The sequence below is a fragment of the Mauremys reevesii genome, linkage group 1, assembly GCF_016161935.1.
Source record: "Mauremys reevesii isolate NIE-2019 linkage group 1, ASM1616193v1, whole genome shotgun sequence".
Classification (NCBI taxonomy): domain Eukaryota; kingdom Metazoa; phylum Chordata; order Testudines; family Geoemydidae; genus Mauremys; species Mauremys reevesii.
In genome coordinates this window covers 146,460,140-146,482,743 of record NC_052623.1, presented here as the reverse complement: position 1 = coordinate 146,482,743, position 22,604 = coordinate 146,460,140, and the positions used below count along the sequence as shown (strand labels likewise).

The 22,604-nt window shown below is 39.5% G+C and overlaps 1 protein-coding gene across 10 annotated transcripts in view; it reads right to left on the bottom strand.

Moving 5' to 3' along the window:
- Positions 1-22,604, bottom strand: part of POLA1 (DNA polymerase alpha 1, catalytic subunit) — a 348,901-nt gene that overhangs the window by 156,635 nt on the left and 169,662 nt on the right. For all 10 annotated transcript variants that reach the window (XM_039494489.1, XM_039494508.1, XM_039494498.1 and 7 more), the window contains exons 33-34: positions 6,170-6,351; positions 4,294-4,425 (exon numbers count right to left, since the gene is read on the bottom strand). In XM_039494489.1, coding sequence (XP_039350423.1) covers positions 4,294-4,425; positions 6,170-6,351 — 314 coding nt within the window. The remainder of the gene's footprint in view (positions 1-4,293; positions 4,426-6,169; positions 6,352-22,604) is intronic.

The window sequence follows — 22,604 nt, the reverse complement described above, 5'->3', positions numbered from 1 at the left end:
TACTGTTTTTAGCTTTAATTTGTGGACATTACATTGGTAATCCATTTCTTCTCTTAATAACCAAAGGAAATATGAGAAATGTATTTAGGGGTGTTAAGTGTTAGATTCTGCAATTTTCTTATGGCTATGGATTGGGTTGTGCAATTAAAGGCAATAGAATAGCTAACCTTTATACCCCAAACTCTTTCTATAATGTGTGTTCACATTATAGACAAATATTTAAACGGGAAGTTTCTGTTATACTTTTTCAACATAAGAATTAGATGCAAATACCATAAATTAAGTTACTTCACTCTTCAAGGTAAAAGTTGGGTTTGTTTACTCATTTATGGTCATGGATTTCTGTCCTAGCCCCTCTCCAGCATGGATGTTTCATTGATGGCTGAGGGTAACACTTCAAAAATGAACCAGCTAAACAAACTTCCCAGCAGCACTTGACAGAGCTACACCTATTCTTCCCATTTCCAAAGCAGTACAGAATTAATTACCAGTTCTATGGATCTATTGTAAGTATAATAGACTAAAGAGCTATCACAGACACGTTTATTGTAAAAGCACAATCCCAAGAGTGTCTAGTAGAGGGCCAAAACGATTAACACAAATGCTTTGTCAGATCAAAAATAAAACCTGCACCGCCCAATTGAGGAATGAATTAAAACAGTGGGTTATCTTTCAAATTAACCAGGGCAGTTAGTGAGGAAAATTTCATGAAAGTGTAATTCTTAGCCTTTGTGAATCCACACAGCAGGCATTCTGCCAGCTGACAAGATGATGAAATTTTCATGCTTAAAAAAAGCCCTCTTCATTTCCCAATTTAGATTAGCTATTTCTCTCTCTCTATTTGCTTTTCTGCAGCCGAATTTAAAAAACTGAGATCAATCTTTCAAAAGAATAATGCAGCTCTGGAAAAAAACGAAAATCTTTGGATGTCATCTTGGCTTAATATATTTGCAGTTACAAATGAATAATTAAGATCAAGGCTGGTGTATGTTATTTAATATTAAGGAATTAACTATTGGAATAATGCTAAATGCGGTTTGTGGCAGCTAAACAATATTTCAGTGTTCAAATGGAACCAGGCTGGTTTTCGCAACAAAGAAATGTACTTTACAAAAAGGTGAATGCATGCGTTAAAACAGTAGGAATTATAGCAGGCTTGCACAGTTCTACTTGCCCACTTGCATGGTGTATTTATTTGGGGGGGGTTTATTTTGTTTTGTCTTTTACAAGTAAAGTATCATTCAATTTTTATCAGCACCATGACAAACAGATTTTGTACCTAAGCTGATAAAATTTATCATGATAAATTTACAAGGCTGGACTTTTTAAGGCACTTAAACAGAATAAGGAATGAAGGAGGAGTGGTCTGAAATCCTTAAGGGCCTGATTCAAAGCCCATTGAACTCAATGTAAAGACTCCCATTGATTTCTATGGGTTTTGGAACAGGCGTTATGAAATCATCTGAATCTAGGCACTGTTACCTTCATAAAATGTAGTTTACTATAATTAAGGTTAAAACAAAACCTTTACATTTTCATATAGATACACTTCTGTTTTAAGTACAATTTTATCCCTATAGAAACAATCGTAATATCTGCCATACAAACGTGAACTAAAAATTTGTTTTTCTATATTAAATCTTTACCTCTCTTCCTGAGAAACTGAAGGGCGCAACCATTCCAACAACAATCCGCAACACCCAAGTCTCAAAGTTTCATCCAAAGTTTTGCTCAGAATGTATGTCATTATAGTTTATAAGATTATATATTTCCCTTAGCCCAAACATGTCATTTGAAAATTTTCAACTCCAACTGTTACACAGCTATTAGAAGTACTGGATAAAAGAGATACAATGAAGCTCACAGAGCACCTGCCTCTCTAATTATTACTGGGATACAATAAAGGTTTCCTGTCCAACGCAAAGAAATCTCCTTTTACAAACTAAAAATACTATTCCATTTGGAAATAAGCTCTGGCAGCACAGTAATCTCAATCTTCTGGAGACTAATAATGATACTTGGCATTTACACAGCTTTACCACCTTCAAAATGCTGTACAAATAATTTGATCAACTGGTCTAAAAGCTCAATTCTCAATAAATTCCTATTAAAATGTATCTAAAAGTTCAGGGAACTCCCTGTTACACTGCTATAACTTCCACATGAAGGAGCTCATTAGTTATATTCAATCACAATTTCTATGGACCATGGAAAAGGATATTTAAAAAGTTAGAATGTAATGAACCTTTCTAATCGTTTGGCAGCATTCAAACAATGGCACTTTCCGTTTTGATTTATAACTTGATTTCATAATGATGTGGAACAAATCTACTGCAAGACGTTTATTGATATGGACAGAGCATAGTGCAATACTAACTCTTTCCCCTTAACTTGCACACAATTTGTCTCTTTCAATGTGTTTGGTATTGTACATTCTGTGCATGTAATATTTTCTTGCACAGTAAGTGCTCGAAATGTGCTTAGCACTTGTTAAATAATTATGACAATTTAAATGCATCAAATCTAGAAAAGTTTAGCAGGTAAGCAACTTTTACACTAAAGCTACATGCTTTGATATATTGCCTTAATAAGACAAATTTCATTACGTAACAATAATTATGCTATTTGAATGTCCATTTTGGAAACAGATGAACTTTGAAAGGAAGCTTCTGCTAGGTTAAGGTTAAATATGAGGTCTCAAACCCATACGTTCGGTATAGTGTTGCCTATTCAAACCATTTGCCAATGCCTTCAACTTTCATATGAAGGAGCAACTTATTCGCACTTGTAATTAAGTGACTAAATTGAAACATGGCAAAAAATGTTTGGCTCTCTGAAAATAGGGCCGTCAAATACTACAAACAAATATAAAGGAATTGAGATTTTTTTAAAAAGAATTCTTAAAGGAATTCAGAATTTTTTTCCACTGACAATGTGATAAGTATGGAAACATTTACTTTAAATGTGTTAAGAATTAATACAGAGGGAAAAAACAGTACCCAAGTGAGAGCTATTAGAACATAAGCATAAACTGGAGCTACTAGAAAAAATTATTACTACTGTACTTCCCTGCAAACATTTTGTAATATTCAACCAAAGGAACCATCAATTTGGTAAGCCATTCAAAAGACTAAATTTTCAAAAACAGAGTCTAATTTTGGTTACTCAGCTTTATACACCTAAGGCCTTATTTTCAGAAGCGCTGAGCATCTGAAGCTCCCACATGGACTATTATAAAACAAATATCCTTTACCATTTCACAGAAACATTCCCAACCCATCTCACCATAAACCTGCTCCAGGATCTAGTTACAATTTATGTTGCAACTAAAAAAGAAAATGAACTCATTTCAGTAGATACACATTTTCATTGTATATATAGAATCATACTTAAGTTCATATTAAGTTTGTCTGTACACTATAAAAGTGACTCAATTAGTCCCATGACATCTGAATACTATGATACCTAAGAAGTGGTTGTGTCCAGTTTATAAGAGCCACGGAGCAATTTAATCCATACGATATCTTTTATCTACATTTTTGAACCACAAATGGATACATCAAGAATAGACAGTAACATTTTGCTATTAAACAGCCTTCTTCATGCTGCTTGGAAGAGGCTGTATAATGCCAAAAATGCCAAAACCTTTATGCTTGTGTCTGGTTTCAACATGTTTGATTAAAAAAAATTGTATCAAAGTGGTTCAAAAAACCTTGCAAGCCAGAAAGAAACCTTCATAACCCACAGAGATAGTAAGAAGTTATTCTCTCTGTCATCCTTCAGAACATTATTAGTGGACAAGGCCTCTTTTCTCAAATTAATAGGCTGTTCATTAAATAATGCATCTTGAACCAGATTTAGTTTAAAAGAAAAGTTGGTATTTGCATGCTCAAATCCCTACCTTCATAGATTTTTCTCAATGCATTACAGTCATCTTTTCTTCAAAAAATAAACTTAAAATACAAAGATCTACTCTATCGGTGACATGGCCAATAACTTATATGCAAAAATTTAAGATGTTCTTATCTATCATATCCTTTAGACTGGGGAATGTTAAAATTTATTTTGCAAACAAGAAGTATTTAAAATTAGGATTTAACATCCATCAATCTATTTTAATGAGAATAAAAATCACATTAGTTATGGGGGGGGGGAAGGTGTTTGCAGCTACTATAAAGCACAGTAACCAGTATTGCACAAAATGAATACTCTGTGACCCCAAAAAAAACTGAGTACCCATTAGAGAACTGATGATTAACTTAACATTGTAAAGAATACTTTTTGGATACTTACATTATAGTAGCTTTTTAAGTAACGTCTAATATCCAAGAGTAGTTTGTTGTTCATTTGAATCATATAGTTGAAAGGGGACTCATCACATTCTTTCTTACTGCACTGTTGCAAGCTGGGTTCCATAAGCTTTCCCTGCAGATTAAAATAATGTTGAAAACAATCACAAAACCACTATAAAGTTATCACACGAGAGTGTGTATACAGTATATACACAAATACACGCTAGCAATGCATAAAGAGACAAAATATTGTAAAACCCTTCTTCAATTTAATCCCCAACAGAGGTCTTCCTTCCTCCTGTCCCATGACAATTGGCTTCTCCATCCCTAAAGATTCTTCTCCACTAGGATGTACAGTCTTCTCACTGTTCTCTTAAACAAATGTCATTTGGGGAACTTAACAAATCACTTGTTTCAGACTTTATCATTCAACTAATGATGTTGAATAAAAATAAACTAGTGAAATCTATAGTAAAATCAATTCGCCTGAAAAAGACAGGCTTATCACTTTTATCAAGGACACCAACATCCTTCTCAAGACTATTGATCGTAGTCTTGGAATCATTCCTATAAGCATCAAATGTGAAGATGTGCTACAAGAGTGTACATCATTAAGCTCTCTATTTTGTTTCAGGCTCATTTAATAATTTTTAAAAGTACAAAGAATAATATTAAAGGTTTATACCATGTCATCCACTAAAATCATAGACTGTACATTAATTGTCAACTGGAACATTTTGCATATCTTCACACATGTGAAATTGAGTTTTCAGATCCTAAAGATTAATTGTAAATAGCTAAAATTAAGTTAGTGAAATTCTCATTGTAAAGGAACACCCTATATGGCTGTATGATTGTAACAGTTTGTGAGGGATTTTTTTCCTGTTAATATTTCAAATCCATGTTTTTCTGATCCGATCTGGCTAAAATCTCACTCACAACACTAAGCAATTCCAGGTGGAAGAGATTTTAGAGCTTGACATAAGCTCTTCTACAGTTAGCCCATCTGCAAGTCGTCAAGCCTCCATGCAATTAACTATCGTATTTACAGCTGTAATGAAGCATAAGTCAAGGATTTACAAAGCATTGCTGATCTGTGTCTGTCCTTTCCTCTTGCTTGCTTCCAATGACTGCTTTGTTTTGATTCAAAAAATGCGAAACATCTGCTGTTTGTCCAAATTAACTTAAAATAATTACTTTTAATTTAGATAAAGGATATATTTGCTTTAACTTTCAAGGTTTTCACTACTCTGCAGCCTGCTAATTTGCCAATGACTAGTCCATGCATAACATCGCAGCAGAGTTAAATACCTGGCCCTATTTCAAGTTCTGAGCCAAGGTCAGAGATACATTTTTTGGCAGCACTTCTTGACAGGAATGCATCCCCTATGACTTTTTATGTCTGATATACAAAGACAGCAGGAAAGATAGTGCAGAAGTACCTTTCTGTCAAGAAGGGAAGTGGGATGTAAAAAGAAAAACACTGATTTTCAAAAACACTATGTTCCAATTAATATGATTTAGGATAAGAAAATGTTATTGCTACAAGGAGGCTTCATTAAATAGAAAATTGCAAGTTACAAAGTTAAGATAAATATTAAATATAAAAAAATTACACTAACTTCTATTTGTAAACCAAAGCAGATGCACCATTTGGCTTCATTAATCTGACAAATGCTTCCAGAGTACAATGCCAAAATGTGTGAATGGAATAGGATTCAGCACTGACAATCTCTGATCCAAAGTTATCAATAACAGAACCAAAACAGTGTCTTTCCCCAGTCCAAATTCCAATGACCCTTGTTTGAAAAGCTCCTTTTTCTAGAGGAAGCCTTTTTTTCAAACCTACTAGGGAAACAAAAAGACCAAAAACTAACCGAACCATCAAAGACATTGTCATAAATGTTCTCTGTTCCACATCTTGGACAGGAAAACTTGAATCTTTCACAATCCCTATATTTCTCCTCATCAGTGAGCTGAGCTGGGCCACCAAGTAAGGCATCATTCTCCTCATCTTTATGGTAATGGTGATGGACTTTGAATTGGGAGGGATCCAGTCCTATTAATAAGAAATAAAAATTCCAAGACCAAAGTAAGCAATTCATCTAGGTCAGTTTTTTTCCCTTAGATTTGGTATAACAGCTTCAAAATGGGTCACAAAAAATGTAAATTCAGAAAGTAAAACTCTATCCTCAGGAAAGGATTGCTTTAAAAAATATAAATACATTTTACAATGTTTAACCTAAGATAAGGTTCACGTAACACGAAGAAATCACTTATCTTTTTATATAAGATTGCTTTATAAATAAAAGAAGCACACTGCATTATCCATCATGGGAGTATGCAACAGAACATTTTGTTTCTGAGGAAACCACTGCTAGCGGATGGTTTTATTGTTATTTTCTTTTTAAGTTACACTGAAAATATTTCAATAAAATGTGCATCATTATTAAGAAACAGTCTTTAAATCAAAATGAGACCATTAAAACTGAAAACAGAGAATAAAAACCCCATTAAAGAAACACGGGTGCACTGCTATTACCAACTCCTTCAAGTCCGTATACAACTGCCAACTCTGATTTCAATGCAGTGGTCGATTTCATTTTGGCTCAGTGGTTAACAGCATGTAGGTTTCAATCTAATGCAGTGGTTAAAATTCAGGAGCAGCATTTAAAAAGGCAGTGTTGGAGACAAGATGATTTATTTCTGGTAGCCAGAACCCAAGAATTTAAACAATATATAAAAAAAATCCTAAAAATACTGACTCAATAAAAAGAAAAAAAACCCAAAACATAAGCACAAAGTTCATTTTCCCTAGTTATCTGAGGGTCAAAGTAAAGCTGGTGAATTTCACATTTCTTGAGGTGTTTTTAGCAGTGTTTAACTTTTTTTTTTTTTTATAAAAAGAACTAGTTACTTGATCTGCAATTTATTTTTAACCCAGGTAAAGACAATCTAGATAAATGTCCATCAAAATTTATATTCTAATACGGACATATGACAAAATGTTCAGGAACAATGGCTTATTTTATTATAAAAGAAATAGGTCTTATAAAACATTTCTAAAAAGGAATATTTTCAGAATAAAGTGAAAGTTTAAGAAAATTAAGCGAAGTAAGGAAGTAAAATGTGTCATCTCACATTGTTTAAGTAAGTGTGAAATCCAACAATTTAGCAATGATTTTAGGGAAGTTGGAAAAGGATGAGCATCCAGCTCCACTTCTTTATAAGACTGAAGTCTTTGTCTTACCAAGTGAAAAGAAACAATATTTATAGACCTAAAGAACTCACCTTGACACAAAATTGAATTTAATTAAACTTGTATGTATAACACCATTTAAATTTATCACAAAATAAAAAATTCTGCAACTAATTTTTTAATCATTATACTATTTTTTTCTATAACTAATAAATGGGTCAGATTTAAGCAAAAGAAAGAAGTGTATTGCAAACAAAATACCAGTTTAACCTATTTAATTTCAATTAAAAACTTATCCAAGATGAGCATTTTAAGAATTTCCTCCATATATATATATTTTACACAAAGACAATTAACATGAATAAAGGCTAACATCATACCAAATTAGATTTTTAAACTTAGTATATATTTTTACAGGTCATTAGAAATAAAAGAACATTTCTAATAGCAACTGTCGCACACTCCATGGTACACAGGGTCCCTTATGGGAGACAGCATGTTTTTTTAAACAATAAGTTCATCCGTACACTTTGAAAAAGACAAATGTTCTGCAAGACAAGTAGTAGATAAAAGTTTTATTTAAAATTTCTCTCCTCCTCCTCAACATTTTCTTTATACGACAGATTCTCAGAGGGAAAAACTAAAGGTGGTCTATCTGAGGTCTAAGACAATAACGATGAGTGCAAGGACATATGTACAATATGAATGCTCTCTCTTTGTTGGAAATGTAGAAATGGAGTAAAAGGTAGTGATGGCTACTTTAATGTAGAAATAGCAGTAAATTCCAATTACAAACGTATCTTTAATTCTTTCTCAAAGGATCGTTCACTACACTCAGATAATCCCTTTCACTAAATAAAAATGAAAGAAGGGATATCATACTTTGCCCTTTCTGAGGAAGTCCACAGACTTTAGTTAAACTCTGATTTTCCAACATTCAGGTTGTGAAAAATGGTGGGACGAGGTAGGTAGAGACACATGGGTAAAAACTCAAACAAATAGGTAATAATCTACTTTTGAAAAAAATCTATCATTTGACTAGCTATTTTGATTGGGGAAAACAGAAGAATCATGGTGATGATTCAGCAAAGTAAACCTTACTTAATCCATGTGAATAGTCTCACTGAAATCAATGGGACTCATCAGGTGCTTAAAAAACATGCCTACATTAATTGATTTTCTTGCTGAATTGGGTCCTATATTATCTATTATTTCCTTTCATGGATTGTTACTTGGTTACTTAATCCATTTCAGAATACCAAGTTGCATCCTCCACAGCAAGGCAGAATGCCCTATTTTAGTAAACAAAACCACAGCATGGAATATTTAAAGAATGGAAAAACTGCTCCTCTTCCCTTTGTAATACATTTTTTAAAAAAAGAAGGCCCCAAGAGTTGTAAGCAATAAACTTCTGCTTTTGACTCTTATATTTCCATGACATTGGCAAAATCATATGGGCTTGCCAATTATTTCAGATTTAGTTTCATACTGAACACTTTACTATCATTAAAGGCTCTGGACTACAGGTCAGTTTTTTAGCCTTAAAAAAAAAAAAACCTTCAGAATTTAAGTAATGGTGAAGATAAACCAAAGAGATTTACCTTTGTATGACAGAAATATACAAGAAAAGAAAGACGTTGCCGTTGAAATTATAATTGCTGTTTTAAAATACTAAATGAATGACCAAAGTTTATACTGTTTTGGTTTGGTTACTAAAATAATTTGAAGTTAAAACTTTTGTAGGTGACTGCGGGGGGAAGGGCAGCTTTTTCCTCCAAAAACTATAGTGATGAACATAAACAAAGCAGAAGTCATAAGGAGTGTCCATTTTTAGGGCAACTATGGGAGATAGGGTAACAGATTTACTGATTTCTGTAAACTACCTAAAATTAATATTATCTTTAAAAAATTGAGATTAGTCTTAAAATCAGCGTTTTTTGGAAGCTATGCAAACAGAAAAGTTTATATACTTATACCTTTGCTCATCAGAGGTTTTGTGAAACAAAAGGAAAATAGTATCTGGTGCTGCCACCTAAAGACTAAGATTGTGAATTTCTTTTAGAATCACGTCACGTACGTGGAAATGTACTTCAGCACTCACCTCCATACATACTGAAGGTACGGAAAGATTCTGATTATCTAAACCCTCAGTATCATGCACTGCAAAGAATTCCCTTTCCTAGAGACTTTTTTTTGCCAGTAATGCTCCATTATACAAATGCCCAAATAACCTTACCAACATTGCTTAAATTTAGATAATAGGGATCTTACTATAATTCTAAGTTAAATTGTTTGTTTGACTGCATAGACATCCTAAAAGGAAAACCTATATATAACCAAAACACTAGCGTGATTAAACTTTGATCTTGTAAAGAAAAAAATGAAAATACAAGTATTACTACTATAAACAAGATTTATAGAATTAGCGGCTAAAGATAGAACACATCAATTTCGTCATCCAGTCCATTTCTATGCCAGAGCAAGACTATTCTCAAACAATGATGCTTTACATTTAAAAAAAAAAAAAGAGAGAGAGATAAAGTACTTATCACACACTAAGGACACTTTTTTTTTTTTTAAATTACAAACGAGAGAGAGACCATATGCTTGCTCTCTAAAAAAGAACCCTCCTGGTCTCCCCTAAATCACACTTCAAGCAAGGGCCTGAACCTTGTTAACAAATTCTGACCATCAATACCACACAAGATAATTATTTAGTTGATACCAAATTCACAGCATCCAGAGATTTAAATAAGGGGCTGTTAATTCACACACTTTATCTGATCTCCAGTTAAGATATTGTGGAATACAAAGTTGCTCAACAAAGTATGTGAATAGCACAGCTGAGCAGTTTTGTTATTTAAAAAAAAAAAAAATCTTGAATAACCAAGATTTATTAAAATTAAAACTGATCAATTCATGGATGTGGTGGTTAGGAAATATAATCATATTGCTTTGTCTTTCCTTTCCCTCCTACTCAAACCCACAGATGTGGTTTCCCTTCTTTGTATAATATGACAAAATAGACTGTAAATTCTCTGGGGGCAAGAACCACATACAATTTATATGTATAGTGAAGAGAGTCGCACAATTTGGGGAGCTGTAAAATAAATAATTTAAAAGGCAGTTGCTTTGGTAATTACTATAGGACAAAGTTCAAAAAATGTTCTATCTTTAAAATGTGTTTCTATAAAATTACATTAGGTAGCCCATACGAATGGGTTCTCCTCAGAACAAATAAGACAGGCAGTGACTACCAGAAGTAAAAACAAAATCTCCTGAAAAAAGTAGTCACCATTACCAAACTAAACAGGAACTAGAAAAGCAACTTTCCTAAAATTAACATGCTACAAAACTGTTTGCATGTCAAATAAAGAACACCAGTATCTGCATAAGCCTATGGACCACTGGAATTTCTCATGGAAATCGATTATACAGACATGGGAAAATTCCCTTTTATGCAGCAAACAGTGTCAGTAATTCACACAGGCTTTTAAACACCAGTAAGCTACAAAGGAGGAGTGAACTCCATAGAATTTCTGTCTCAGTTGCTTGGCTGCTTTTAGAAAACACCTTACTAAGGGATGAGAGAAATGCACTCAGTAGATCCTAAGACACAAATAAATTTGAGAATGTTGACCTTTTGAAAATGGTACTTGAGACAGATCTTGCTCTATGTTGCATTGGAGAAAGCTAAAGAAGTCAGATAGTTTGCACCAAAAACATAAGAACATAAGAATGGCCATACCGGGTCAGACCAAAGGCCCATCTAGCCCAGTATCTGTCTACCGACAGTGGCCAATGCCAGGTGCCCCAGAGGGAGTAAACCTAACAGGCAATGATCAAGTGATCTCTCTCCTGCCATCCAACTCCATCCTCTCATGAACAGAGGCTAGGGACACCATTCTTACCCATCCTGGCTAATAGCCATTTATGGACTTAGCCACCATGAATTTATCCAGTCCCCTTTTAAACATTGTTATAGTCCTAGCCTTCACAACCTCCTCAGGTAAGGAGTTCCACAAGTTGACTGTGCGCTGCGTGAAGAAGAACTTCCTTTTATTTGTTTTAAACCTGCTGCCTATTAATTTCATTTGGTGACCCCTAGTTCTTGTATTATGGGAAGAAGTAAATAACTTTTCCTTATCCACTTTCTCAACATCACTCATGATTTTATATACCTCTATCATATCCCCCCTTAGTCTTCTCTTTTCCAAGCTGAAGAGTCCTAGCCTCTTTAATCTTTCCTCGTATGGGACCCTCTCTAAACCCCTAATCATTTTAGTTGCCCTTTTCTGAACCTTTTCTAGTGCTATCTTTTTTGAGGTGAGGAGACCACATCTGTACACAGTATTCGAGATGTGGGCGTACCATGGATTTATATAAGGGCAATAATATATTCTCTGCCTTATTTTCTATCCCCTTTTTAATGATTCCTAACATCCTGTTTGCTTTTTTGACCGCCTCTGCACACTGCGTGGACATCTTCAGAGAACTATCCACGATGACTCCAAGATCTTTTTCCTGACTCGTTGTAGCTAAATTAGCCCCCATCATGTTGTATGTATAGTTGGAGTTATTTTTTCCAATGTGCATTACTTTACATTTATCCACATTAAATTTCATTTGCCATTTTGTTGCCCAATCACTTAGTTTTGTGAGATCTTTTTGAAGTTCTTCACAATCTGCTTTGGTCTTAACTATCTTGCGTAGTTTAGTATCATCTGCAAACTTTGCCACCTCACTGTTTACCCCTTTCTCCAGATCATTTATGAATAAATTGAATAGGATTGGTCCGAGGACTGACCCTTGGGGAACACCACTAGTTACTCCTCTCCATTCTGAGAATTTACCATTAATTCCTACCCTTTGTTCCCTGTCCTTTAACCAGTTCTCAATCCATGAAAGGACCTTCCCTTTTATCCCATGACTGCTTAATTTACGTAAGAGCCTTTGGTGAGGGACCTTGTCAAAAGGCTTTCTGGAAATCTAAGTACACTATGTCCACCGGATCCCCCTTGTCCACGTTTGTTGACCCCTTCAAAGAAATCTAATAGATTAGTAAGACATGATTTCCCTTTACAGAAACCATGTTGACTATTGCTCAACAGTTTATGTTTTTCTATGTGTCTGATGATAATAATAATTGGAGATATACCAATCTCCTAGAACTGGAAGGGACCTTGAAAGGTCATTGAGTCCAGCCCCCTGCCTTCATTAGCAGGACCAATTTTTGCCCCAGATCCCTAAGTGGCCCGCTTAAGGATTGAACTCACAACTCTGGGTTTAGCAGGCCAATGCTCAAACCACTGAGCTATCCCTCACCCCATGGATGAGGAGATACTCATTGTCTTCTGGAGAAGGTTCTTCAGCAATCTATCTTCCGTTAATTTCCTCAGACTCAAGAAGGATATTGACATTGCATAGCACTTCAGAATCAAGGTACCACAAATCATAACCCTTTTGGATAGGCTCCTGAGATGGGTGCTAGAGAGACAATAGGTTGCTTTTGAGAGGATGTAATGGAACTGGGTGATGACAATAGGGTCAGGTCCACAAACCAATTTATTCAGAGCCACACTGGGGCTGTGGAAATCAGTTTCATTTGGTCACTGATACTTTCTCAGGACCTTTGGAATAATGAAAGGAAAAAGGAAGGAACATATAGAGTTTGCTGTGATTTTCAGGAACAGTAAATCTATACATCCCTAAGACTAGTCAGATTCCTCTTCCCCCCACTCCAAGTCCAAAGATAAAAGAACTTACAGATGGAACTTACAAGCAAACATCTCTGTTATTTAGAGTTATCTACATTCTGCAAATCTGGTGTAATACCTGTGGACTGAGGTTCCGTTCTCCAGCATTTAAAGTAGAGTGGCTGACCTAGTCTGCTCCGACGAAGTGGGTATTCATCCACGAAAGCTCATGCTCCAAAACGTCTGTTAGTCTATAAGGTGCCACAGGACTCTTTGCTGCTTTTACAGATCCAGACTAACACGGCTACCCCTCTGATACTAGTCTGCTCTGAGACTGAAATCACCAGCATAGTATGTGGAGTGCTTTAACATCACAGAAAATCTTTTCTGCTCATTTCAAGATAAGCAATGTCTCCCTGAGCAGGGCTACACTTCATCTGCCATGACTAGTGAGGTGAGCCATCACTGCAGCATTCGCTAAATGGAGAATGACCCAATTCTGTGAAATACGAGATCTGAAGATGTTTCTGGCTCTTTGATCACTTGCTCTGCAAAGACATCTGGTTCACATGACATTTCTCACTACAGTGGCTCAATTCAGATCCAGCTGTTTGAAAAGATAAGCAAAGTTTAATCCATCAGACACAATATTTTCCTAAAATTATCCAGAAGGGAGGGTTTCTTCTTCAGAAAATGTTCTTGGATCCACTGCAAGAAGACAGAAAGCCAGGATTTCCTATGTAACAGAGAGTAAGACATATAGGGCTGGTCTATACTACAAATTTAGGTCAGTTTAACTACATTGTTCTGTGCTGTGAAAAATGTCACACCTTCTGCGATGTAGTTAAGCCAACCTAAGCTCCAGGGTAGACATTACTAGGTCAACAGACAAATTGTTCCATAAACCTAGTTACCACCTCTCAAAGAGGTGGATTTACGACAGTGAAGGAAGAACCCCTTCCGTCACTGTAATAAGCGTCTAACAACAGCAGCACAGTTGCCCAGTGTAGACATAGCCTAAGTAAAAACAAGAAGACATTTAAGAGTCAAATGATTTGTTTGGTTACCTGATGAGGCTGAATAAGACGTTCTAGCCACTATAAAAACAAATTTCTGTTGCATTCCAGAGACAAATATATGTAGGCCACCTCCAGTATTGCAGAAAAGATCCCAGAATAACTAAGTAGAGCCTGGAATGTTTGTAGATGACTCAAAGATTTATGATAGAACTCTGATCAACTATGTGAGAATTATATTTTTATTTTTAATGTGGGTCTTTGGAAAAAAGACTTGGTTTTACTACCCAATACAGTTTACATGCTAGAGAACATTCCTGATAAAATGCTGCAAAATAAGGAAACTTCGGGGGCATGGAGATATCAAACTGAACGTATTTGGTTGTTAATCTTACAAGATGTTGCAATAGGTATATGGATGATCAGTCTTGCAGAGCTACAGATGCTTTAAAAAAATCTGTTGTACAAATATTATACACAAAAAAAAAATTCCATCTTGAATTGCACTGCAAAATGCAGTTTATGAATTTGAAAACAATAGAATCTACAGAGCATTAAACAGTTTTTAAAATCTAGCCACTACATTTTGGAGTGACTAAATGGAAACTAATCTCTTTTGAGCCCCAATTGTGGGTACTGAATACTTTTGAAAACCCGGTCCTATATCTATAAGGCTAGCATAATCTTCTGAAGAATTTTTTTGGCTTTTGAAAACAAATGGATATAACTCAGGAAACCTTTTTGTCTCTCTTTGCCTCAGGATAATACAAGATTAAATCTTCAACTGCTCTATCTGGGCCATTACCGAAATGTCCACTGCCTCTGAACTGTAGGGTCTGAATTTTCTTTTGATTGTTCTGAAACTCATATGCAAAGTCAGCATTCTTGCAAGTCAGCACTCCACTGGACACAGACATAATGATTAGTGATCCATTAGTGATTATCTTTGAAAAGTCAAAGATGGGAAAGATTCCAGAGGACGAGAAAAGGGAAAAATATAGTGCCAATCTAGAAAGAAAGAGAAAGAAAGAAAGAGAAAGAAAGAAAGAAAAAGAAAGAAAGAAAGAAATTACAGACAAGTCAACTTAACTTCAGTTTCCGGAAAGATAATGGAGCAAATAATAAAGCAATCAATTTGCAAACACCTAGAAGATAATACGGTGATAAGTAAGAGTCAGCATGGACTTGTCAAGAACAAATAACGTCAAACCAACCAAACAGCATTTTTTACAGGGTAACAAGCCTTGCGGATAAGGGTAAAGCAATAGATGTTATATATCTTGACTTTAGTAAGGCTTTTGATACGGTCTTGCATGACCGTCTAATAAACGAACTAAAGAAATATAACCTAGATGCAACTACAATAAGATGGGTTCATAACTGGCTGGAAAACCATTCCCACAGAGTAATCATCAGTGGTTCACAGTCAAGCTGGAAGGGCATATCAAGTGGGATCCTACAGGGATCAGTTCTGAGTCTGATTCTGTTCAATATAAGAACATAAGAATGGCCATACTGGTTTAGACCAAAGGTCCATCTAGCCCAGTATTCTGTCTTCTGATGGTGGCCAATTCCAGGTGCCCCAAAGGAAATGAACAGAACAAGTAATCATCAAGTGATCCATCCCCTGTCACCCATTCCCAGTTTCTGGCAAACAGAGGCTAGGGACACCACCTCTGCCCATCCTGGCTAATAGCCATTGATGGATCTATACTCCGTGAATTTATCTAGTTCTTTTGTTAACCCTGTTACAGTCTTGGCCTTCACAACGTCCTCTGGCAAAGAGTTCCACAGGTTGACTACATTGTGTGAAGAATCTTCATCAATGATTTAAATAATGGCATAGAGAGTACACTTATAAAGTTTGTGGACAATGGGGTTGGGAAGGGTTGCAAGTGCTTTGGAGGATAGGATTTTAAGTCAAAATGATCTGGACAAACTGGAGAAATGGTCTGAAGCAAACAGAATGAAATTCAATAAGGAGAAATGAAAAGTACTCCACTTAGGAAGGAACGCATACAAAATGGGAAATGACTGCCTAGGAAGGAGTTCTGAAGAAAGGGAGCTGGGGGTCATAGTGGATCATAAACTAAATATGAGTCAATAGTGTAACACTGTTGCAAAAAAAAGCAAACATCGTTCTGGGATGTATTAACAGGAGTGTTGCAAACAAGACACGAGAAGTAATTCTTCTGCTCTACTCCGCGTTGATTAGGCCTCAGCTGGAGTATTGCGTCCAGTTCTGGGGACTGCATTTCAGGAAAAATGTGGACAAATTGGAGAAAGTTCACAGAACAACAGCAAAAATTATGATAGGTCTAGAAAACATGACCTATGAGGGAAGATTGAAAACATTGGGTTTGTTTAGTTTGGAGAAGAGAAGACTGAGAGAGGACATGCTGACAGTTTTCAAGTACATAAAAGGTTGTCACAAGGAGGAGGGAGAAAAACTGTTCTCCTTAACCTCTGAGGATAGGACAAGAAGCAATGGGCTTATATTGCAGAAAGGGCAGTTTAGGCTGGACGTCAGGAAAAACTTCCCAACTGTAAGAGTAGTTAAGCACTGGAATAAATTGCCTAGGGAGATTGTAGAATCTCCATCACTGGAGATTTTTTAAGAGCAGGTTAGACACCTGTCAGAGATGGTCTAGATAATACTTCAGTCCACTGCAATCAAGGTAGAACTGCACTAGATGACCTATTGAGGTCCCTTCCAGTCCTACGATTCTATGGTTCTATGATTCTATAGCACCAGCTTGAAAGTTAATAGTCAAAATGGCACAATCCAATTTCCTTTTAAACTTTTTAACATTTTATTATGGGAGGACAGAGCCTTGTCAATATCTCTTAGCAAAATATTAAGAGTTCCAATTTCCTCCAAGGCATCCATCCCTGCATAAAACATCTATTTTAACACTGCTTCCATCTTCCTTTCTGATCTGATAAAGAAGCTACCTCTTCCAAGGGAGCATATGCTTTTTTAGAGCACCCTTCAGTGAGGGAAGTGATCCCAGTAAGGGAGCTCCAGATTTCTCTCTCTCCTCACTCGGGAGCTCATAACTATTTACTTGAGGATTGCATGCTTCATAGCTTATGTAGGGCAAGCTTACTGCACACATCAAGTGATCCTTGCATCCCTCAAGCTCGTGTGCCATCCTCCCATCTTCAGAGACTTCCTGAAACTCCTCCCAATCTTCCCTGAAAGGGGTTCTGTGTGCTCCCATTTCTCCCTCCTCCCATACCAGGGTCCCCCATTTCCCTCTCCTCATATCAATAGCCCTCTGTGCACCCCCATTCCCACTTCCCATAATGCCCCCCTTATTTCTCATAGCAGAGGCTCTGTGTGCCTCTATCACCCCATATCAGGTACCCCCAACCTCCTGACCTGGGGTTTTGTGCCCCTTTCCCATTCCCCTTCCTCCCACACCAGCATCCTCAATCTCCTCTAAGCAAGGTTTCAGTGCATCCTCTAATGTTCAAAACCCTCAGCAGGGGTTCTGTGTACCTCCCCCATAGAAGGGTCATTCATTCATAGAATATCAGGGTTGAAAGGGACCTCAGGAGGTCATCTAGTCCAATCCCCTGCTCAATCAAATCCCCAGGCAGATTTTTGCCCCCAATCCCTAAATGGCCCCTCTCACGGACTGAACTCACAACCCTGGGTTTAGCAGGCCAATGCTCAAACCACTAAGCTATCCCTCCCCGCCCCTTCTCCACCCATGGCAGGGACTAAGAAAACCTTCATCATGCCCTTCCCCATGCACAGGGGGCTCTACCTTCCCCCTGCCTCTCCTTCCTCTTTCCCCCATACCAGGACTCCCCAATCTTCCCCTCACCTGTGGTTCTTTGTGCCCCATTCTTCACTCTCCCCATGCCAGGGGCTGTGTGCATGCTCCCATTCCTTTCTCCCCCATTCTTCCTCCACCCCACTCCCCCAACATTATTCTTCTTTCTGTCTGTGAGGACAAATTCAGCTCTCAGGGCTTGGCTACACTGGAGAGTTGCAGCGCTGGTGATGGCTTTACAGCGCTGCAACTCACTCACCGTCCACACTTGTAAGGCACATACAGCGCTGTATCTCCCTGGCTACAGCACTGGTTGTACTCCACCTCAACCTGGGGAATAACGACTATAGTGCTGCTGATGCAGCGCTGTTCCGCCAGTGTGGCCACCAAAAGCGCTGTTATTGGCCTCTAGAGGTATTCAGAGGTATCCCAGAATGCCTGTTCAGCCACTCTGCTCATCAGTTCGAACTCTACTGCCCTGTCCTCAGGTGACCAACCGTCAGATCTGCCCTTTAAATGCCCCGGGAATTTTTAAAATCCCCTTCCTGTTTGCTCAGCCAGGTATGGAGTGCAATCAGTGAATCTTTCCAGGTGACCATGCCTCCACGCGGCAAACGAGCCCCAGCATGGAGCAATGGCGAGTTGCTGGACCTCATCAGTGTTTGAGGGGAGGAAGCTGTGCAGTCCCAGCTGCGCTCCAGCCGTAGGAATTACGATACCTTTGGGCAGGTGTCAAAGGCCATGCTGGAAAGGGGCCATGACCGGGACGCGCTGCAGTGCAGGGTTAAAGTGAAGGAGCTGTGGCGTGCCTACTGCAAAGCCCGCAAGGGAAACCGCCACTCCAGCGCTGCCCCCATGACCTGCCATTTTTACAAAGAGCTGGACATGATACTTGGGGGTGACCCCACCTCCACTCCAAGGACCACCACGGACACTTCAGAGCGGGGGGGGCGGGGAGGAGGAAAGCAAGAGTGAGAGTACTGGAGTGGGGGGAGACACCCCGGAGTCCCAGGAGGCATGCAGCCAGGAGCTCTTCTCAAGCCAGGAGGAAGGTAGCCAGTCGCAGCAGCTGGTACTTGGTGGAGGACAGACAGAGGAGCAGGTTCCTGGTAAGCAGCTTTTATTTTCAGGGTGGAAATTTTTCGGGAGAGGAGGGAGGGTTAGGGCTGCATGCATGCATGCCTAGATGCAGAACAGCACATTGATGTGGTCTATCATGTCGCGCTAATCGGCCTCGGTAATCTCTTCAAAAGTTTCAGCCAGAGCGTGGGCAATGCACTTGCACAAGTTTATTGGGAGAGCCACTGGGGTCCTTGTCCCAGTCAGGCTAACGCGGCCGCGTCACTGTGCCACGAGGGGTGGGGGGACCATTGCAAGACACAGGCAAGCTGCACAGGGGCGAGGGCAGAATCCGCATTGCAGCAGAAGACCTTCCCGTGCTTCCCAGGTGACCCGCAGCAGCGAGATATCTTCCAGGATTAACTCCTGTGGAAAATGTTGGGATAGTGTTCAGTGTAGGTGCCCCCTGCAGCTGTTTGTTTTCCCCAATACACAGAAACCCCAGTACAGCCCTGAACCAGTCCCCCTTACTCACCATTTCAGGGCTCCCGTGGGTTGTGTGCGCTCTCTTTGGTATGGGAAAGTTATGCTATTGCGAAGACTGTTACTGTGGGGGAATAACTCTGTCTGGTATAAACAATGCTGCCTCTGTTAAGTGTTGCATTTTGGCTTTACAGATGCAACCTTGAGATCTCGGCTGTTCGTGTTATCACCGGCTGAGAGACTACAAAACCTCCGGAAGAAGCTGTGAAAAAGCAAAGAAGACATGCTGCAAAAAGTTATGCAGCAATCTCTCACAGAGAATCAAAAAGTGCAGGACTGGAGGGAAAGGGAAAGCAGGATCCACCAGAAAAAATGCAGCGCAGAGGAAGAAAAGCACGAAGCAGCTGATAAGGATCCTGGTGCGCCAAGCGGACTCTATCCAGGCGCTCGTAACCATGCAGGCGGAGCACTACCGCCCCCGCCCCCCCTGCTGCCCTTGTCCCAAAGCTCTTTCCCTTGTGCTCCCATGTCAGCTCAAAACCCCCTTCCCCAGCATCCAGGTTCTTACCACCACCAGCTGCCTCCAACACCTGTACGTTCACCAACCAGCCCTGAGAACTACGACCCTTACCCTCTGCACTCAACCCCCCTCACCATGCAGTGTGGGCATCCTGAAGTGCAGCAGTCATTGCACAGCACTCCAGACAGGACATATTCAAGCCTGTAACTATACAGTTCCCCACACCACCCCCTTGCCCTTTTAGGTTCCCAAAAACCTGTGTGTCAAGAAAGTAATTTTCTTTTCAATAAATGAATTCTTGGCTTTGAAAAGAGTCTTTATTATTGCAGAAAGTCAAAGATACCTTAGCCCAGGAAAGAAACAGGCACTGCAAATCAGCTTAGGAAACGCAGATTCCTACTAACATTGTAGCCACTGCACTTCACTCACATGCAAGGCACCAAACATTACTGTTGGTTTTCAGCCTCAAATTCCTCCCTCAAGGCATCCTTAATCCTTGCAGCCCTGTGCTGGGCCTCTCTAGTAGCCCTGCTCTCTGGCTGTGCAAATTCAGCCTCCAGGCGTTGAACCTCGGAGGTCCATGCCTGACTGAATCTTTCACCCTTCCCTTCACAAATATTATGGAAGGTACAGCACACGGATATAACCGCGGGGATGCTGCTTTCTCCCAAGTCCAGCTTCCCATACAGAGATCGCCAGCGCCCCTTTAAACGGCCAAAACCACACTCCACAGTCATTCGGCACCGGCTCAGCCTGTAGTTGAACTGTTCCTTGCTGCTGTCAAGGCTCCCTGTGTATGGTTTCATGAGCCACGGCATTAACGGGTAAACGGGGTCTCCAAGGATCACAATGGGCATTTCGACGTCCCCTACTGTGATCTTCCGGTCTGGGAAAAAAGTCCTGGCCTGCATCTTCCTGAACAGGCCAGTGTTCCGAAAGATGCGTGCATCATGCACCTTTCCGGGCCAGCCTGCGTTAATGTCAATGAAACGTCCACGGTGATCCACAAGCGCCTGGAGAACCATAGAGAAATACCCCTTCCAATTAACGTTCTCGGCTGCTAGGTGGGGTGGTACCCGAATAGGAATATGCGTCCCATCTATCGCCCCTCCACAGTTAGGGAAACCCATTTGTGCAAAGCCATCCACAATGTCCTGCACATTCCCCAGAGTCACGGTTGTTCTTAGCAGGATGCGATTAATGGCCCTGAAAACTTGCATCAACACGATTCCAACGGTTGACTTTCCCACTCCAAACTGGTTCCCGACCGATCGGTAGCTGTCAGGAGCTGCCAGCTTCCAGATTGCAATAGCCACCCGCTTCTCCACCGTCAGGGCAGCTCTCAATCTTGTGTCCTTGCGCCGCAGGGTCGGGGCAAGCTCCTCACACAGTCCCATGAAAGTGGCTTTTCTCATCCGAAAGTTCTGCAGCCACTGCTTGTCATCCCAGACTTCCATGACGATGTGATCCCACCACTCAGTGCTTGTTTCAAAAGCGGCGTTCCACGGTGCTGAGCATGTCTGTGAATGCCACAAGCAATTTCGTGTCATACGCATTACGTGACTCGCTATCATTGTCAGACTCCTCATTGTCACTTTGGATCTTAAGGAATAGCTCAACTGCCAAACGTGATGTGCTGGTGAGACTCGTCAGCATATTCCTCAGCAGTTCGGGCTCCATTTCCCGCAGACCGAAACGGAACACAGAATCGCACTCCACAGAAACCGTTGAAAGATGCAAGATGGCGCCAAACATTGAGGGAAACACAGGGATTGCTGGGATGTGAAGCGATGTATCACGGGGCGTTGGGACAGGAAGCAGAATGACCCGCCCCCTCCCCACAACCCACAGCGCCAGAATGGGAAGAGGTGCTCTGTGGGATAGCTGCCCATAATGCACCACTCCCAACACTGCTGCAAATGTGGCCACACTGCAGCGCTGGTAGCTGTCAGTGTGGCCACACTGCAGCGCTTTCCCTACACAGCTATACGAAGACAGCTTTAACTTCCAGCACAGCACACCTGCAAGTGTAGCCAAACCCTCAGTTACATTCAGGGTGTCAACATGTAAAACTCTATTGGGAGGATAGGCAGAGATGAGAGAGGATCATTGCTATGCTGGAAGGTGATAATGGGGCTATCAATCAGTTTGATCTAGACAACTGCAAAGGTTCTCGAGGCTGTGGCTGTGCTAAACAGCTGGAAGGGGCTTCATGTGTCTCCCATTTTCTCCAAAAATCAATAAGGTTCTGGTACTGATGCCTAGAATACTCCCTGATATTTTAGAATAGATTGGTAGAGCCCTGCACAGATACAAAATTTGTATCTGCATCTGATCTGTGATCTGCAAACATGGCCCGTGGATATGAAGTTGATATCTGCAGATTTGCGGAGCTCTATTGATTGGATGCAGTGTTCTAAAGGTATCCCATTACATATGCAATGACAGACAGACACAGAAATGCTGTCAGGTTGAATGTAAAACCTCCATCAGCTCGGCCAATTACTCAGCTTTGGGGAGGAAATAAAATGAAAAATGATGTATATGCATATTC